Genomic DNA, 17459 nt, shown 5'->3' on the forward strand with positions numbered 1-17459 from the left:
TTTTTTAAAGATTTTTTTCCATTATAACAAGTTATTAGAGATATAAACTGACCAATCAGATGGCTCAATAAGCGTTTGTGGGTCTGACGTCGAATGTCTGGGGGGTTTGAGTGACAGATGACGGGTAGCCAATGGGAGCAGACTTCATCAATGGGTCCGTGAAGACCTTTTAACACCTACTTTACAATTCAACAATGTACCAATCATTGTCCTACTGTTGTTTTCCTCAATGGAATGTACCGATGCAGCAGTTTAAAACAACAAGAGGAGCATGCTGTCAACATTTTTAGATGAGGATTTACTCTGTAGAAATAGATTTCACGTCTGAGGTTATGTACTTTGGACTTATTTGTTTGTTTAACGTTCGTTTTTCTTTTTTTCCACTGTTTTGATTGTAGCTTATAAATTCTAAGTTGCGTATATGCACATAAAATCACCAACCAAAGTTTCATCTTCGCCGCATTTTTCCAGCTTCAGCCTGAATTAGACGCAGCCGTCTGAGGAGCGCGAGACAAACTTGAAAGGACCTGGTCGTATTTTCAAACAGAAAGAAGATCCAGCTGTTCTCTTGTTAGGATGATTATTTATTTTAAATACCGCTGAACGCGCTTCTCACGTGCATCTGATCAGACTGTAACGTGGCAGCGCATGAGAAGTAACGCTGCGGCGCGCGCGCGAGAGGGACACGCGCAGTTCTGCAGCGACGTCACCCAAATGCTCCTTTTATCTCGACAAAAAGGAATAAATGTAAGTAAATCCAAAAGGATCGCTGACAGAATCAATTGTTGGAATGGTTCTCCCTCAAAGGCTTCAGCAATGACTTGTACAATTCTCCTGAGCCGCCGTTATTAAAGTAGACGCTGTTTACATCTGCGGTCTCGTGGTAGAGGCGTGGAAAGAGGCAGACGGTTGCAATAAACTCACTCCAGATTGGCGACAGTACTTCCTGTAGATTCCGTGACTCAGCTATGACTCACAGAGACTCAGAACACATTTATCCGGGGCCAGGAGTTTTTGGAAAAAGAGCTTTTGTATCTGCTGTCCCCTCCACATGGAACATGCTACAAAAGGACTAGAAACTTACACAACTCCTTTCATTAAATGGTTTTAGGTCCAAGTTGAGAGCACAAGAGAAACTGTTTTTAAATGAAATGTTGTATTTATTTTTTAATTTAATTTTTTAAAAGCAAATATGCTTTTTTGTCGCCTCTTGGCCAGGACTCCCCTGTAAAACAGATTTCTTAATTTCAATGGGACTTCCTGGATAAATAAAGGTTAATAAAATAATCAAAACAATTATTTGTCTATAACAGTATTTTAGCTGCAAAATAAAATGGAGACAATGACATTTGCAAAAGTCTTAAGCCTTCTAAAGCCATAAACTTAAATATTTTATTTGTAATTGTGTTTGATTTGGCACTATTCTTTGAAAACCTTTTCATTTTTTCAAACATGTTGGGCACAGACAAAGTGCTTCTAGCTTTCCTTTTAGCTGCAGCGATCTCTCTCTCGTATTCGATTTGCTAGTCTGGGTGCTTGGCGTTTATGAATGCAGTGGTTCTAAAGGTTTTAGCTGACAGTCTCCCATAGATCCTTTAGTCTCATATTTGATGCAAATTGTCGCTCTGTCACTTTAAAATATCTCCAAACTGCCAAAGCCCAAGATCATTGATACACATTGATTAAAAACTCACTGTTACATCACTATTTGGCCTTACTTAGGCCCAATCCGAATTCTTCCCTTCTCCCTTCCCCTTCATTTACCCTCCAAACGGAGAGTTATAAAAAAATAGTGTCACATATTTTGGATGTCACTTTAGTTCGATGATATCACCAATAATCGCTGGTCCGCTAGCTTTAGCACAGAGTTTCCAGCGCTTTAATATACATAACAACAGCAGTTTTATAACTTTAAAAAGGTCATGCTACAACAAAAAGTCATTACGTATATTTAAATGGAAACTTGTGTGGTTCAGAGCACACCCACGTGAAGAAAAGCGCTTCTCAGCGCTACACGCTTTACCCTTACGCTATACTCCTCTGTTTGGAGGGTCGGATTTAAAAAATAATTTTAGTGGACACACTTACACTTAAACTCCCCCTTCAAATGGAGAGAAAGGGAGAAGGGAAGAGTTTGGATTAAACTCACTCCCACTAAAGGTTGACTTTTTTGCAATATTAAGATGCATATCTTCATTGGCTGAATATTCGGTGCATCCCTAATGGAAAGCAAACATGGACACAAACCTGCGACTCGTAGCGGATAAGCAAATCATACTCCATGGAGTGAGGAATGTTACTGATGGTGAACTCCAGGGTGCCGCCCTCGGGGACTCGGGCAAAGCCCACGTCTGTCCAGGAGGCAGGGCGGCCCGGTTGGTGCTCCCTGGTCTCCAAAGTACAGCCCTGTAAAAAACCCATTGAGGGTAAATCAGACCCATATTCAGGGCGTTTCTCTGAGCAGAGCGTGCCGTCGTCTCACCTGCCCCATTTTGGCAAACTCAGCCTCGTACAGGAAGTGATCCAGGGCCATAAAAAAGTACCCAGACTCCACCTGTGTACACTGGCGTCCTGTCATGTGACTGCGGCAGCGACACTGACCGCTCTCCATGGAGCAACTGAAAAACAAACAACCATTTGAAATGTTTTATAACAAATTTGGTCTAAACGAAAGGAAGCAATATAATAAGATTTTAATTCAGTTATCATCCACTCTAATTCAGCAACAAATTCCAGCTCAGCTTCTGATTCCCAGTCCTTCTATTACCAGATCCCATTTGTCCAATTCATTCATACGGGCTTCCTTTGTAGAAGAGGGTTCTCCTAAATTTTCTAAAAGAAATGCAATCTCACAATGTTACACCAAAGACAAATTGGCTAAATTGAAATCAAGTTTTATAAAATTCCCAATCAATCCAAAGTCCAGAGAAGTTCATTTTAAAATTCTAAATGATACGTACCGCTGCAAAGAACTTCTAAGACTAAGGTTTGGTTTTCAAGTTAATTCATGTGGTTTTTGTAAAGAAAACACAAAAACAATAGATCATTTATTTTTTGACTGTATACATATTATTAGTTAGCGGGAAGATTTGTTTTTTCTTTTCTGGTGCTCTTCTAAATTCTCTGCTTCAGTAAATAAAAAAAGAAAACTATTCTTTTTGGTGTACTTTCAAGCAACAATATATTTGATTTAGTTTTTAATGTTTTGATAATTTTAGGAAAGTTCCATACTCATAAAAAAGATATTCAAAAACCGGACCACTCTTCATTACAGTCATCAAAGAGATTTGTTTATATTTTGATTCATTAAAATTCCTAAAAAATAAAAAAGCTAGAAAATGTTTTACCTTTGTTGTTGATAATACATTATAAATAAACCCTTATTACAAGGATTGGCAACCTTTAACAGTAAAAGAGCCATTTGGGATCGTTTTCTACTGATCAAAACTAGAATTAGTTGCATAGTCTTAAAACTTAAGCCTTTAAGAAATTTTGATTTGCATTCATGATCTTCTTTTTTTGAATAATAAATATGAATTATGCCTATTTTTGGCACAAACAAAAGCAAAAATATAAAAAGAACCTAGCATCTCTCAAAATGTGATTTCTTTTTTTTTTAGTATTTATGTGTATTTCCCAGAGTTCTTTATGGTCTTTTCTGCTTAACAGAGAGTTTGTGTTTGATGCTTTCAGGTGTAGCAGACCGTGTGTGGGCGGGGTTTGGGGCAGCACTCACAGGTTGTCCAGCGCTCCTCCAACATCACAGTCACAGCCTCTGCAGCCGCTCAGGTCGTGGCTCAGCCCCCAGTGTTCTGGCTGGAAGCAAAAGTCAAAACAGTGACTGACAGACGACAGGAAACAGCTAACGGGCTTTACCCCCCTCCGGACAATCAAACTGAACAGAACCTCCACTCCAGGTCTATGATCTCTATGAGAGTAACCCCATCACCCTTTTGAAATCCATCATTTTCCTTAATTCTCTGGTTTTTAAATCTTTCTTCAATACATTTTAAGTTATTTTCTTTTTGTGGAGTGGAGCCCAGGTGCTCAGCACGGGTCAGATGAACCCGAGGATGTGACATAACCGCCCCCCTCAGTTTGCATGAGTGACCGTGCAGCTAAGCTTGACAAAATCCCGCCCCTCTGGCAGCAGACTTTGAGTTTCATCCGGTGGACGATCCACGATTAAAGTGATTTTTTTTTTCATTACCAGGTTCTACTGAAGGATCAGGTCCAGGCCTGCCCATGGTAGGCCTGCTGTAACACACACCCAGTAGACCAAGCTCAAATAAATCCCTGCACTAAATTTAGACGCGTGACCCAAGCAGGAGCTCACATTCCCGTCTAAAGTATTCCTGGCGGAGCGGATCTGGAACAAGAGGTTAAAATATAACAGGAAACTCATCAGCATCCACCCTCACAAGGGCAGAGAGGAAAACCAGGTGAAATAAGAAGAAAGGAGGCAAGAGGAGCACAAGAATCTTTAACATACTGTAACTTTTAACCTGTTAATATGATCAACGTAATTCCAGCAGATTCTGAAGATTCCGCTTTTCTCCTTCAGAATCTTCCAGAATTACGTTGATTGTGTTAACGGTTGAAAAGTTACAGTAAATCAAAGAATATAAACACAGAAGCTCCGATGTTAACCTGGGCGTTAACCTGAGCTGGGGGATCTCGTGAATTTGCTGAAACTACAGCAATGACAGAAGAAAAAGAAAGTATGGAGAACGAACTTTAAGGAGATATTTAAATCACTACTGAGGACTTTTGTTTGACTCCTTCCATCTTCTTACCAAACACTGGTCGCAGCTCCGCCCCGTCACAAGCCGCTTGCAGAAGCAGTCTCCACTGACCGGGTCGCACTGGGAGCTTCCCGACACGGTTCCTCGATGGTCGCAACGGCAAGCTGGAGGTTTAAAGAGGATTCATTGGGTTACCATTAGTGCTGCCACAAACAATTATTTTAATAGTCGACTAATCACAGATGTTTTTTTTTTGATTATTCAACTAATCAGGTCATGCGCAAACTGGGTGTAAAGCACACATCTTAACCATCATTAGCTTTAAACTAACTAAAAACTAGATATATAGCATAACCAGCAATGATGCTAGTGTGAATGCTGTAAACTGAATTTGATAGGTAAAAACACTGAAGTTAATTGCTGAAAATGCTGAAGCTAATAGCTGATAGCCAGTTAAAATATGAGTTAAATGGCAAAGTAGCCTAAAAAACTGAAAAAAGCCTGAATTAGCCAAAATAGCTAGCAGGCAGCTGAACTATTAGCTAAAATCCAAATTAGCTTAAAAAACAAACAAAAAAATCTTAATAAGCCAAAACAGCATGCAGCTAAAATATTAAACTCCAAAATAGCCTAAAAACCTTGAAAAATGCCAAAATAGTTCAAAAAGCTAGCAGGACATTATAACTTTCAACTTTACAACATTCCAACTCCATATAATATAAACTAATGATTAGTTGACAATTAAATTAATCATAGACTGTTTTAATACTCGATTAGCCGTTGATCAGTCGACTAATCGTGGCAGCCCTAGTTAGCATTCCCATGAGCCCCTGCAGCCAGCTGAGAACCTGTGTGTTACTCACGCTGGCAGCCCTGCGCGCTGTCCGCACTCAGGCCGAAGAAGCCGGTCTTGCACTTGTCACAACGCGGGCCTTCCACGTTGGCCTTGCAGCGGCACTGACCTCCCATCATGCCGAGCGACAGGTCAGTGTGGCTGTCGCACATTCCACCATTCTGTGAGCCGTCCGGATCACAATCACAAGCTGTAAAAACACAAACAACAGGGATGTTTCACTAATAATCCACACAAAACTTCCTCCGCTCAGATGATTTAAAAGAGAAAAAAATAGCATCTGTAAAATCCACATTTGTTTTTCAAGGACCCACGAGGAAGAGGCTTCTTTCTGCCTCACATGACTCCAAAGCCAGGAGCTTCCACATGAATGAGTCACTTCTGAGCGTTCATCATTCTTTAACATTATTTTAATTCCTGCAGTTCATATTCACATTTATTCTAAAGATCTCGTGACTGCCAGAGATTTCCATCAGGCATCCAACGCAACTCAAATCCAACCTCGTCAGTATCTCTGGTTTGTATGAGCCACTACCAACTTTAAAAGAAAGTTGTTTGATCTTTCCTGGGTATCATCACATGACGAGTTTAAGGTTAACCAGAAAAGCAGAATTACGGCATTTTAACCAAACCTGCAAAATTTCGAAAAACAGGAATTATTTAAACATTTTAAAAAAAAGGAAACAATTCTTAGGCTAAAAAATGAACTGATGTATACAAATACAAAGTTCTGTATCACCTGTGTGTTTATTATTGTGAGTAGGGGGAAGTAGGTGAGAGGGAGGCCTTTTGTAGGAATTGTTTTCAACACCTCCCCATATTCTAGGGGCTGCACAGGGATCCTATTAGTGCTGCTGAGGTTATAATGCGCGCTCCCTGGGTGTAGCCTGACTGTTAGAAATTAAACAATCACAGTGTAGTTGGTGTGGTTATCCTACAGACGTCCTACGGGCACTAGTGTACAGGGTCAGTAATGAGCCAAAACTCACACCATACTAACAACTAGAGTGTAGCGTGAGGACATCGTACGACAGCATGAACACGAATAACATGGACAGCAATGGTACATTCCATGTGCATTGCAAACATGAGTCAGCAATAAGGAGCACGTTTATGTTTGCACACATGACTAAACAATAAGATAGATGTTTGTGTTTGTAGACGTGAGTCAGCAATAGGGCTGGGTATGGATTATACTTTCCAGAAGTGATTTGATTCGAGTCACAAAAGCCCGGATCGATTCCAATCAGATTTTTTTCTATTCTTTTGATTCTTAAATTTAATTCAATATACACATTTGTTTAGAAATACATTAATAATCTACTATATGATTTGAATATATTTATATTAATCTGATCCAGTTCACATACTGTAAAATGTATTAGTGAAATAATGAGATTGTTAATATGATACATTGTTACATGGATTCTCTAAAGGAGAAGTTCTAACAAAAATGTTCAGATCATTAACATTGTAAACATTGTTCTGCTTCTCCTGGAGGACGTTTCAGTTTGCGTTATAGCATTACACCTTATGTGTTAAAGTTTGCACACATGACTCAGCAATAAGGGACATGCTTGCAGCAATAAGGGATGTGCTTTTTTTCGTTTGAACACATGACGCATCAGTAGGGGACATGCTTACGTTTGCCAACATGAGTCAGCAAAAAGGGACATGCTTACGTTTGCCAACATGAGTCAGCAAAAGGGACATGCTTATGTTTGCCGACATGAGTCAGCAAAAAGGGACATGCTTACATTTGAAGACATGAGTCAGCAATAGTGGACATGCTTACGTTTTCAAACATGAGTCAGCAGTAAGGGACATGCTTATGTTTCCAAACATGAGTCAGCAATAGTGGACATGCTTACGTTTGCAAACATGAGTCAGCAATAGTGGACATTCTTACGTTTGCAGACATGAGTCAGCAATAGTGGACATTCTTACGTTTGCAGACATGAGGGTCTCGAATATCCTTGAAGGGGTCTTTGTAGTAGAACAGCTGACACATCTCACAGTTGCGCCCCATGGTGTTGTGCTGACAGTCATCACAGACTCCACCGCTGACGTTCCCCGTGGCCAAGTACACCGCCATGTCGAAGTGGCAAATGTTTGAGTGGTCGTTACAGTTACACTCTGGGCAGAAGGAGACAGGCAGCGACTCATGAGTCTGCAGTGAGATCCTCTGCTGAGCTGGTGTCACCAGACTCACTCTTGCAGGCGTTGGTGTTGCGGCCCTCGGCCGGCCTCCACGGCCGGTCATTGTAGAAGTCATCGCACTGCTCACAGTTCAAACCTTTGGTGTTGTGGTTACAAACACATCTCCCGTGAACCTTAAAGAGTCCAGAGGAGGAGTTCAACCAAACAATGAGTAAACCAGAGGAAAACGCCGTCAGTGCGCTCACCATTCCCTCTATGTCATCCCTGACACCCTCGATGGGGGCGCACTCTGAAGCATGGCCGTAGCAGAAGCAGTTCCCGCGGACCACCAGCTCATAGATGGCATAGTAGTACTTCTCCTTGATTTCTGCTCTGGGGTCCAGCAGGTTGTCTCCCAGGGTGTGAAGTTTAGTGAAGTTCACTCTCAGGTTGGTGATCTTCAGCTGATCTGAGGAGAAGAAAAGATTCGGCTTTCATGTGGAAACTGTGAGTCACATGAAACATTTTTTTTAAGTCAGGCGGGGGGGTTATGTGCAAAGCACAACTCAGCGTGAATTTAAGATAGAAGGGAAAAAAAAGGTAAAAACACAGACAAAAGCTACAATTTGAACAACAAAATGATTCCAAACAAGTCTAAAAGAGAAGTGTGGAAAAAAGGCCTTCAGCTGACTCACTCTGAGCTCAAAGGAAAACACCAGAGAAGCACTTTTTTTTCTTTTAGAGAGAGCTGAAAAATGTTCAAAACGTGGATTTCAGAGTTAAACAGAGACGAAGGAGGCCTGGACTCGAGCAAAGCTCCTGGAAATGGAAAAACAGCAGCTCTGGAGGTCAGCCAGCGGAGCGTGACGGTCGGAGCTGCTCTTCAGGGAGAACATTAAGCCTGAACGGGAAAACCTACACTGAACCTTGGTTAAAAAAAAAAAAGAAATTATGTGTTCATTTAAAAAAAAATTCTAACTTATGGAAAAAAAACTACTTCTAATTCACAACAATCTGGGGAGACATTTATGCTAGGTTGTTGCAGAAACATCTGCAAAAATAAAGAAGATAAGCTGCTTTTTTGCATTAAACCAACAAAAACAAAGTAAAACGTTTTTAAAAAATTTGAATCACCAATGGTCTAAAATAAGGGCTGAAATATAAAAAAGACACATTTGAGAGCAGATTTTGTGTAATTCAACTTAATCTGAGTAATTTTTTACTCTTATGAAATTGATAATGATAAAAAATGTGGCAAAAATGATTTTTTTTGTTTCTTTAACATGTTTTAACAGATTGTGCAGCTTCTCCGCTGTTCTTGTTCAGGTTTATCTAAATTATGCTGCTGTAGTTCTATTTATTGTACATATCATTCACTAAATGGTTCACTGTTAACTGTTAGGTCTACATTGATGAAATCGTCTGACAAGAACTTTCTTCTTTAAATTTATGTAAATAAAAAAGGTTCTTATAACCTAAATGTCCCATTAAAGCTCAATTTTAAAGAGGGAAATGTGGAAAAGATGAACATAATGAAATGTTTCCTTTATTTTTCTTTACCTTTTAAACTATTTGGGGAGGAATAGAAAGAAAAAAAGATTTTTCCTGGGAGATTTGTCTTTCCTTCCTTTCAATCTCCTGAAATAAAACTGAAAATAAACTATCGTAAAAGTCCAACAGAAACAAACGCATAAAAATGAGCATAATGTTCGTATGAAAAATGTCTTTTTAATTGTAAAATGTAAGCAAATGTTTCATCAAGAAGCTCTTTTTTTCAACCTTTTCTCTCAATTTTTTCCAAGCAAATTTCCCCTATTTTGTGTCACGTAATCCCTGCTGACATTGAAGCAGTAGCATAGCCATTAAAAGGCTTCACAGGGGGATTTCTTTTCTGCCAGATTCTGGCCGAGCCTTGTTGGCTTTATCTCCAGTAACATGATCTCTCCTGCAGCTCCTCAAACTCCAGAGAACAGTTATCCCCTTCAGCTGAGAGTGAAAGCAGCAGCCAGGAGCTGCTCTCATCAAACCAGCAGCAGAATCTGACACTGCTGAAAACTCTTTGCTGTCTTTGATATTTCATAAATCCTCCATAATATGACTTTAGAAAAAAGAAAAATCAGAAAAATCATCGTAAAAACACATTTTTTACACATCAGCAACATAGAGTTGGAATAATATCTGATAAGACACATTATCTATGGATTGATTTTCCAGCCAATTCAAAGCGAGGATGAGATTAGATTAAAGTTTGGGCTAAAACTTATTCTAGGTTTTTGAAGTAGAAAATGGCACAAACAGATGTCTCAGCAGTGTTTCTAATCCATTAATTTAGCTAAATGTGCTTTAAATTTTAACCTAATTAACAATGTCTTTCATTTGACTGAATTTCAGCCTCACTATGACTGCTTTAGAAGTTTTCTCTGTGCCTCAGAAGCTTCTGGATAAATCCCTTTAACAGTCACATGTATTTATAATCTAATTGATTTGTTTTGTCTGATTACATCTGTCAGATTTGGCATTTTATAAACTGTGAAAAAAAATCACTGTCATAGCACAAACATAACCTTTAAATGCCGTCTTCTCTCAGAAGGGAAAAAAAACGTATCAGATTTGAGTCTTTTCTGATAAAAACACTACATTTTGCATAAAATATTTTACGTTTTTATGTAAAACATTTACATATACTTTTATATTTATTTTCCATCATAAATCTGCTTGTTGGATGACACGTCTGTAAGTGCTGGATTTTTGAGGTACTGTTATAGTAGTTTTTTGTTTGTTTTTTTCTTTTCATTCTGTTGTTTTTGTCTGCACAGTACTTTGATCCACTATGACTGATTTTAAATGTGCTGTACAAATAAAATGATTGTCTGACTATAAAATAGAAATGATCAGCATATTTAGTTTAAAATACATTGACCCACTGACCAACATAAGGTTATAAACTGATATTGATAAAGAGTCCAAAAACACCAAAACACAACTAAATTACACAAAAACCCATTTTTGTGACATTTCTGTTCACCAATCATGACTTAAGAATTGTTCTTCAAACCACAGAAGGAGGCAACTGACTCAAATGGATTAACGATGATGAGGATGGATGAGGTCTACATGAGCCACTTCCAGGAGACATTTCACATCAGAGCACGCCAGCACTCGCTGCTGTCCTGGAAACATAGTCTGGGTTTCTGGGAAAGCTCTCATGTCCTGCCAGTCTAAACATAAGAGGCGGGACATGTGTGTGTGTATTGTGTGTGTTGTTGTGTGTGTGTGTGTGGAGGAACAGCTGCTTTCCACATCACAGCGTGTCCTCGGAGCAGCGTGTCCGTGTTTCACACCCCCAGAGAAACCAACTGCGCTGGTCTCAGTCCCTCGATGACGACAGACGTAAACTAACATCCACACTAGTCCAAAATCTAACAGTCTTTACTAACAGAAGTGACTAAAGAGACAACATTTCAGTGATCAAACATGTAATAAGCTAAGAAGAGTATTTTTTGACTCATGGCGTTCGGACTCATGAGGGTGACTTACTCTGGATGGCAGGACTGTATGGATCCTCAATCCTGATGGATGGATCCAGAACTCTGTAGATCACCTTCACAGAGGAACACATGAGGTTAAAACTGCAGGTATGACTGATGTTGGGAGTTTTAGCACTACATAAGTGGAGTTGGGTTTCAAAATAAATGAGTGATTTCTGACTTTACTGCAAAAGCTTTCAAAAAAAGAGAAAAATGCTGGATTGAGGCTTTCTGAGGTCTGTAAAAAACACCCTTTTTTTCAGACTTTGATTGAAGCGGAAAGAAGATTGAGGGGAAGAGGGGGTGGGATTGCTCGGCTCCACAGCTCAGAGGCAAATGTCTAATGAACCCTTGTCGCTCTGCAGAAACTATGTCCTAGAAAACAACATAGGTTTTTGATTTTGACCTAAAAATGGCATAATCGTAATAAAAAGATCACCGGTTACACTTTGACAATAGTTTAGAAGATGAACCCATAGTGACATCAGTGTAATCTGATTTCTGAAATGTTTTCTGTGGTCAACTTGGTTTGGGGTATTTTCCACATAATTTTATTTTTAAGGAAAAATGGGTCTTTATGACTTGAGATGTATTGCTCTTGTTGGAGACCTTCCACGGGTTTGGCCATCCTAAAACCCCACAGCATGCGTACAGTGCAGACCCTGTACTGGTGCATGTGACTGAAGCTTAAGCCGTAATGCTGCATTCACATCAGACGCGATTCGCACATCAGGGGCGTCGAGTTTCAATGTTAAGTCAATATGCAGACACGATCTGAGGACCTGCAGCGCGGTTTCAGCTCAAGGCGTCTGCAGCGTGATTTGGGCAGTAGACGGCTTTAGGTGGGTAACGTTTTCAGTGACTCGATCAGCAAACATGGCTGCTCGATGCGGCGATTTTCATCCTGTACTATCCTGTGTTGCTGGAGATTGTCCCAGTTACTGTTGGGTGAAGACAGTATACACTCTGGACAGGTCGCCAGCCACAGACCCCACAGAGCTGGAGCGATCACGCCCACTACGCTAGCTAGCCGTTCACTAGCTCTGCCAGACCCTGGGTGGTAGTGCTAGCTGGGTGCTGTTGTTGCGGCTGGGATCGCTCCAGCTCCATGGGCTTAGGATGTCTTTCTTATTTTAATCAAGACAATAATAAAAAGGATCCTCCAGTTTTATTTTTACTTTTCTCCTCTCGGTTTAACGCAGGACAGAAATTCTTCAAAGTGGGCCACAGACAGACAGAAGTAACGTTTAAAACGGCCGTCATCCAGGTACACCTCAGGCAGTAAATGGTGAAACTCACCGTACTGCGAGCATCTCTGAATGATCTGGTGAACCGAGACATGGTGACATGCTTTCCAGCGCCTCTGTAGAACTCTCCTAAACTTACAAGCCTAAGCGACTCGCTCAACATCATCCATGTTTTCCATGATGTGGCAACGAATGAAGTCCAGAAAACCAACGTATATTTGATGTGCAGAGGAAACATCAAATGGCTTTATGTGACAGAAGATAACAGGCGTCTGAAATGTTGAACATTCATGGATTTCTCACATTTTTCCATTCTTTAATTAAACAAATGAGATGTTTGTAGCATTAATAAACATTTTTGAATAAAATAAACCAAATAATAAAGCATTAGATTTACTGTGTATCTTTTGTCTTTGTTTTCTATTTTTACAAACAAAAACTTTGCCAATAAAATGAACCTAGAGGCCAATCGGCCTGTGTCCAGAGTGACAAAGCCTTACTTGTGGTCATAAATCCATTTTACTCTGAATCAAACCACATCTTTCTTTCATTCAAAAGGCGCTAAAATATTACCTGCTGTCATAATAACTGTGAGTGAATTGTGAACTCACCTCTCCCTCTGTTGACGGCTCGATGTCAGAGTAGCGGGACTCGCAGATTACGTCGTTAATGTTACGCAAAGCACCATGGGAAACTCCGGGAAAGGAAGCAGCACAGTCGTGTGAGAAGTATCGATACACCTGCCAGGTACGGCCGAAGTCTGCCGATCGCTCGATGAGCATGGCTGCTGGACGGAAAGTCTGCAAGACACCAGCTTCAGAATTATCTTTTGTTTTTGAAAATATACGACGATAATTGAAAGTTACCTTGAAGGTCATAATGAGATGAGTGAAATGAAACTCCGCCTCCAGATCCAGCTGGATGAAAACATCAGACTTTCCTGAGGAACAGAGTGGTGGAAGAATTCTTTAACAAACAGAAAACTAAAACCATGCCTGGCTGGTGTGAAGTTGTGGATTTAAAACCCTCTCTATTATCTGCACCATCGTGGAGCATGGCAGTGAGGTCACGGGGATTTGTGTTTTGGTTGTGATGGATGGTTTCCTGACAGCCAGTCTTGGCAGAGCTGGGCGGAAAAGTCCATACACTTCCTGAGCTCTGGATTCTGAAGAGCCACTCCACACTAAAGACCACTTTCACTCTTCCTCCCTGATTTCTAAATGACTAACGAGACGAGTTTTCTAAAGATGTTTTTCTCATCCTGACACGTTCCAAAAGATAAAACATTCAAATGTCTTCCCCTGAAGGAACAAATTGCTGCCTTCATACCTGTCTGTAATTCTCCTCAAAGCTTGACTTAATCATTTGCAGTCTTTTAGAACAACACTTTTGTAAAGAGTCAGTATTTCATATGCACTTTAAAACCACCTGATAGAATTAGGTTAAAAAAGCTCATTTTGGTCTAGATCAGAGCTGATTTTGGATCCAGAAACTTTTTCATTTTAGCGTGATTTTTTAAAATGATAAAACCCATGTTGTTATGTCTTTCCTGAGCACTAGCAGCTACATGCTAATGTAGATGACCAGCAACTATTGATGACATCATCAAGGGGTTAGTAACGTTCAAATTTGAAGACACTATTTCCATAAGTGTTCATTTGGAGGGCTAAACGTTTGGGTTGGGAGAAGCCGTAGGGATAGGGATAAATTTGAATTTTTGGATATTCTCAAGTTTTTACACAAACTTGTTAAAATAGATTTGAATAAAAAACAAAATCCTACATTTGCCTCCCGCTTTCTTCTCTCTCTGATCAGAAGCCACGCATAAACCAACTCTATTATTAAAGCCCATTTCAAGCTGGTCTGAAATGTCTCCACAGTTCATAAGTGTTCAAACATTAGCTGTGTTTCCATTGAATATGAAATTTCACAAACTGGATTTGTGATACTAAATTTGCTTAATGGAAACCCAACAATTTTGAATACATTTGCATTTATCAATAAAATGTTCTTGCTCTTGACGGAGGCGTATCGAAATAATACATCTCACAAAAATGCAGTAGAAACACTTTTTTCAAATCGAATGAGTCATGTGACCAACAGTGACTGCACCACTAGTGAGGTCCCACAGCATCACAGTTGGATCCACAGCTTCTCTGTAAAATCACCAACCACCATTTCCCCCAAATCTCTTCATCCGTAACCACCCCTATGTAGCTCGCCGCTCCATGGCCTGAAAAAGACGCCGTTGTCTCCTTTGATGGATGATGAGGAGCGCTAGCTCCGTGAGAGAAATATTTGTAAATCAAAGTATTGTTTTTGAAAGACTTATCGTGTGAGTTGGTTTGTGTTTATTCACATAATTATGATATAAAGGAATTGCAAAATTGTATTTTTCAACATTTCTAGTATTTTGATGAAGTTTTGTGCATATGTGTAATAGAAACGCAGCTACTGATGTTATCATTAATAAGATTTTTTTTAAATCTTTAAATCACAGTTTTTCTAACCAACCTCTGACACTGAGTGAACCTGTAAATCAGTAGAAAATCTCCTCACCGTTCTCTGACTGCCACCAGGAGTTTTTGCGGTGAGGCTTGAAGGTGGTGATGACGTTCTCGATCCGGTGGTTAATGGTGTTGTAGACCGGATGATAAGGACGCCTGGAATCGCATTCAAAGCACTTTTTCTCATCCTGCGACAGGGCAGAAAAACATCAACATCACAAAACAGAGACTGCAGGCAGAAAAAGGACAGAAGCTGGAGAAGATCGGACATTCTGCTGATGGAAAATTACATTTTTTTTAATTTACTACAAGATAATACACATGTTGATGAAAAGAGGTTTCCAGAAAACTCAAACTCATCTCAGGACTTATATATTGCTTTCGATTCCCAAAGTGAAGCTATAAAGTTTAAGGAGTGAGCTTTTTCTGATCCAGAACATTCTTTACAATTGAGTTTTTCTACATATAACTAAATTAACTTCTTTTACTTTTGATAGTAGCACATTCAAGTTCCTTTCAAAATGTGTTTAATCAGATCCTCCAGCAGCAGCAGATTTACTTTAATTAAAATGCAAGAAACATGAAATTTTCTATTATTGACTTTTGTTTTCCTTCATAATTTTCTTTTACTACTGAATAAAAACATGACAACATTAGAGTAGAATCCAAATAATTTAAGAATCTATACATGTAAATGCAATAAGATAATGTCACTCTGATAATGAACCACTCTGACAGAAGATTAAACCTTTTATTATCATTTTAATCAGTTAGGCCTATCTGACATGTCAAAAATCTAAACATGAATTCATTCATTTGCTAAGTTCCAAGTTTTCTTCAAAGCCAAAGAGCTACAATGGAGGAATAAAAGAGCCGGATTTGGCTATGGAGCCTCAGGTTGCAGAGCCCTGAGCTAAACCTTACACCCACCTGCAAGTGACTAACAATACAGTAAGGCTCCTTCCGCCTCATCCCACATGTAGACGAGGCCTTCAAGTCTTTCTCTCTTCCAACCAGCAGGTCTCCGGTGGCCGGATAGCAGCTCCCATGGGCGCAGCCGTGGCCGAGACCGTGGTCCGGCTCCTGGCCGACTGCGGCGGCCAGAACTGGAGGGAGAAAACGGAATGATGGTCATATGAAAGCAGGATTTCAGAGCGCCGTCGATATTATACAGTGGACCCATTCTCAAAGTCGAGACTTAAGATGTCTACTCTAAACTGCATCAAAGTTCTTTTCACTTCTCCTAAAATAACCTCAGGGAAGAAGCGGCTAAACGTGAGGCTTGTCTCAAGATTAAACTAGTCGTACAAAGGTGCTTTTTCTACAAACTATTCCTGTGTTATCCAGAATAAATTGAAGACATCAGTGACTCGTGCTTATAAAGGAAAACATTCAGACAGACAGCCTGAGCGGGAAGGTTTTTTTGTTGGGATTATCTCAGGTCTTCAGACTTGTTGTCTCCAAAGTGATGGACAACAGACCAAAAGCTTCCGACCAGAAATACAGAGGAAGTCAAGCATATCATGAGGGGTTCCTACATTTATCACATGATACAGAAGCAGGAGTTTTACAGGCTGATAGTGGAGTTCTGATAGAGCAGTGAGACTGTCTGTTTCAGGACTGGAGCCTCGGTGTGACTGAACCGGCGGCCTATGTGTGGGAGTTAAAATAAACCTTATAAGCTTTTAGAACAGCAGCCGTCACACATTCCGCTCCTCCTCCATGCATGTCTGTGCTGAGGAGGAGACCGTGTTCCTCCTGTCAATCTATAGACCATCCAAACAGCTGCTCCTAATCGTCCCGTCTGCATGACAACATGGAGATCCACCGTCAATCACATTCAACCGTTCCTCCTGAAACGACATTTCCGCTCTCTGAAGTGCAGAGTGACTCCTCTGCAGCCGGTGGAAACACAGCTGCTACATCCTGAACGCCACATTGGAGGACTTAACTCGGGTTTTCAGGTGAACAAACAAAACTGTACCAGTGTTACCAGAAATAAACAGAGCAGTTCTACTTAACTGCTGTTTTTTCAAAAGCATGAAATAGTTAAAAACATTTAAGACCTGTTATTGAAGGCTTTAAAGCATATTAGTGTTCAAAAGTTTCTTCTTATATTGATGAATTGTACTCTAAATATATCTGTTTCAAAAACATTAATTCAATTCAATTTAATTTATATAGCCCAAAATCACAAAGGAATTTGCCTCATTGGGCTTCAAAACATTTTGAACCAGATACCAGAGGTTGGAATCTGGAGGCACATCACAATCAATTACAATTCAGGAGGTAATAATTAGATTGTGAAGCAATTATCAATGCATATCAGAGCTGCATGTTTTTTTTTTAGAAATGTTTCTCTTCACTACAAGACCAATATAACTTACTTTTCTTCACCAAAGTGCATTTTTAAGTTAAGACAAGATCTGTAAAATTGTTTA

The 17459-nt window shown here is 39.8% G+C and overlaps 1 protein-coding gene across 1 annotated transcript in view; it reads right to left on the reverse strand.

Annotated features, from left to right (window-relative positions):
• lamb2 (laminin, beta 2 (laminin S)) overlaps positions 1-16119 on the reverse strand; it is a gene marked incomplete in the record, with an annotated part of 35202 nt that extends 19083 nt beyond the window's left edge. The window contains 13 exon segments of the mRNA XM_024294013.2: positions 2248-2406; positions 2483-2618; positions 3737-3816; positions 4797-4909; positions 5609-5788; positions 7546-7734; positions 7811-7931; positions 8004-8206; positions 11275-11338; positions 13123-13311; positions 13378-13451; positions 15071-15206; positions 15949-16119. Coding sequence (XP_024149781.2) covers positions 2248-2406; positions 2483-2618; positions 3737-3816; positions 4797-4909; positions 5609-5788; positions 7546-7734; positions 7811-7931; positions 8004-8206; positions 11275-11338; positions 13123-13311; positions 13378-13451; positions 15071-15206; positions 15949-15990 — 1686 coding nt within the window.
• Positions 16120-17459: the final 1340 nt, after the last annotated feature.

This window comes from Oryzias melastigma, linkage group LG7 (assembly GCF_002922805.2).
Source record: "Oryzias melastigma strain HK-1 linkage group LG7, ASM292280v2, whole genome shotgun sequence".
Taxonomy (NCBI): domain Eukaryota; kingdom Metazoa; phylum Chordata; class Actinopteri; order Beloniformes; family Adrianichthyidae; genus Oryzias; species Oryzias melastigma.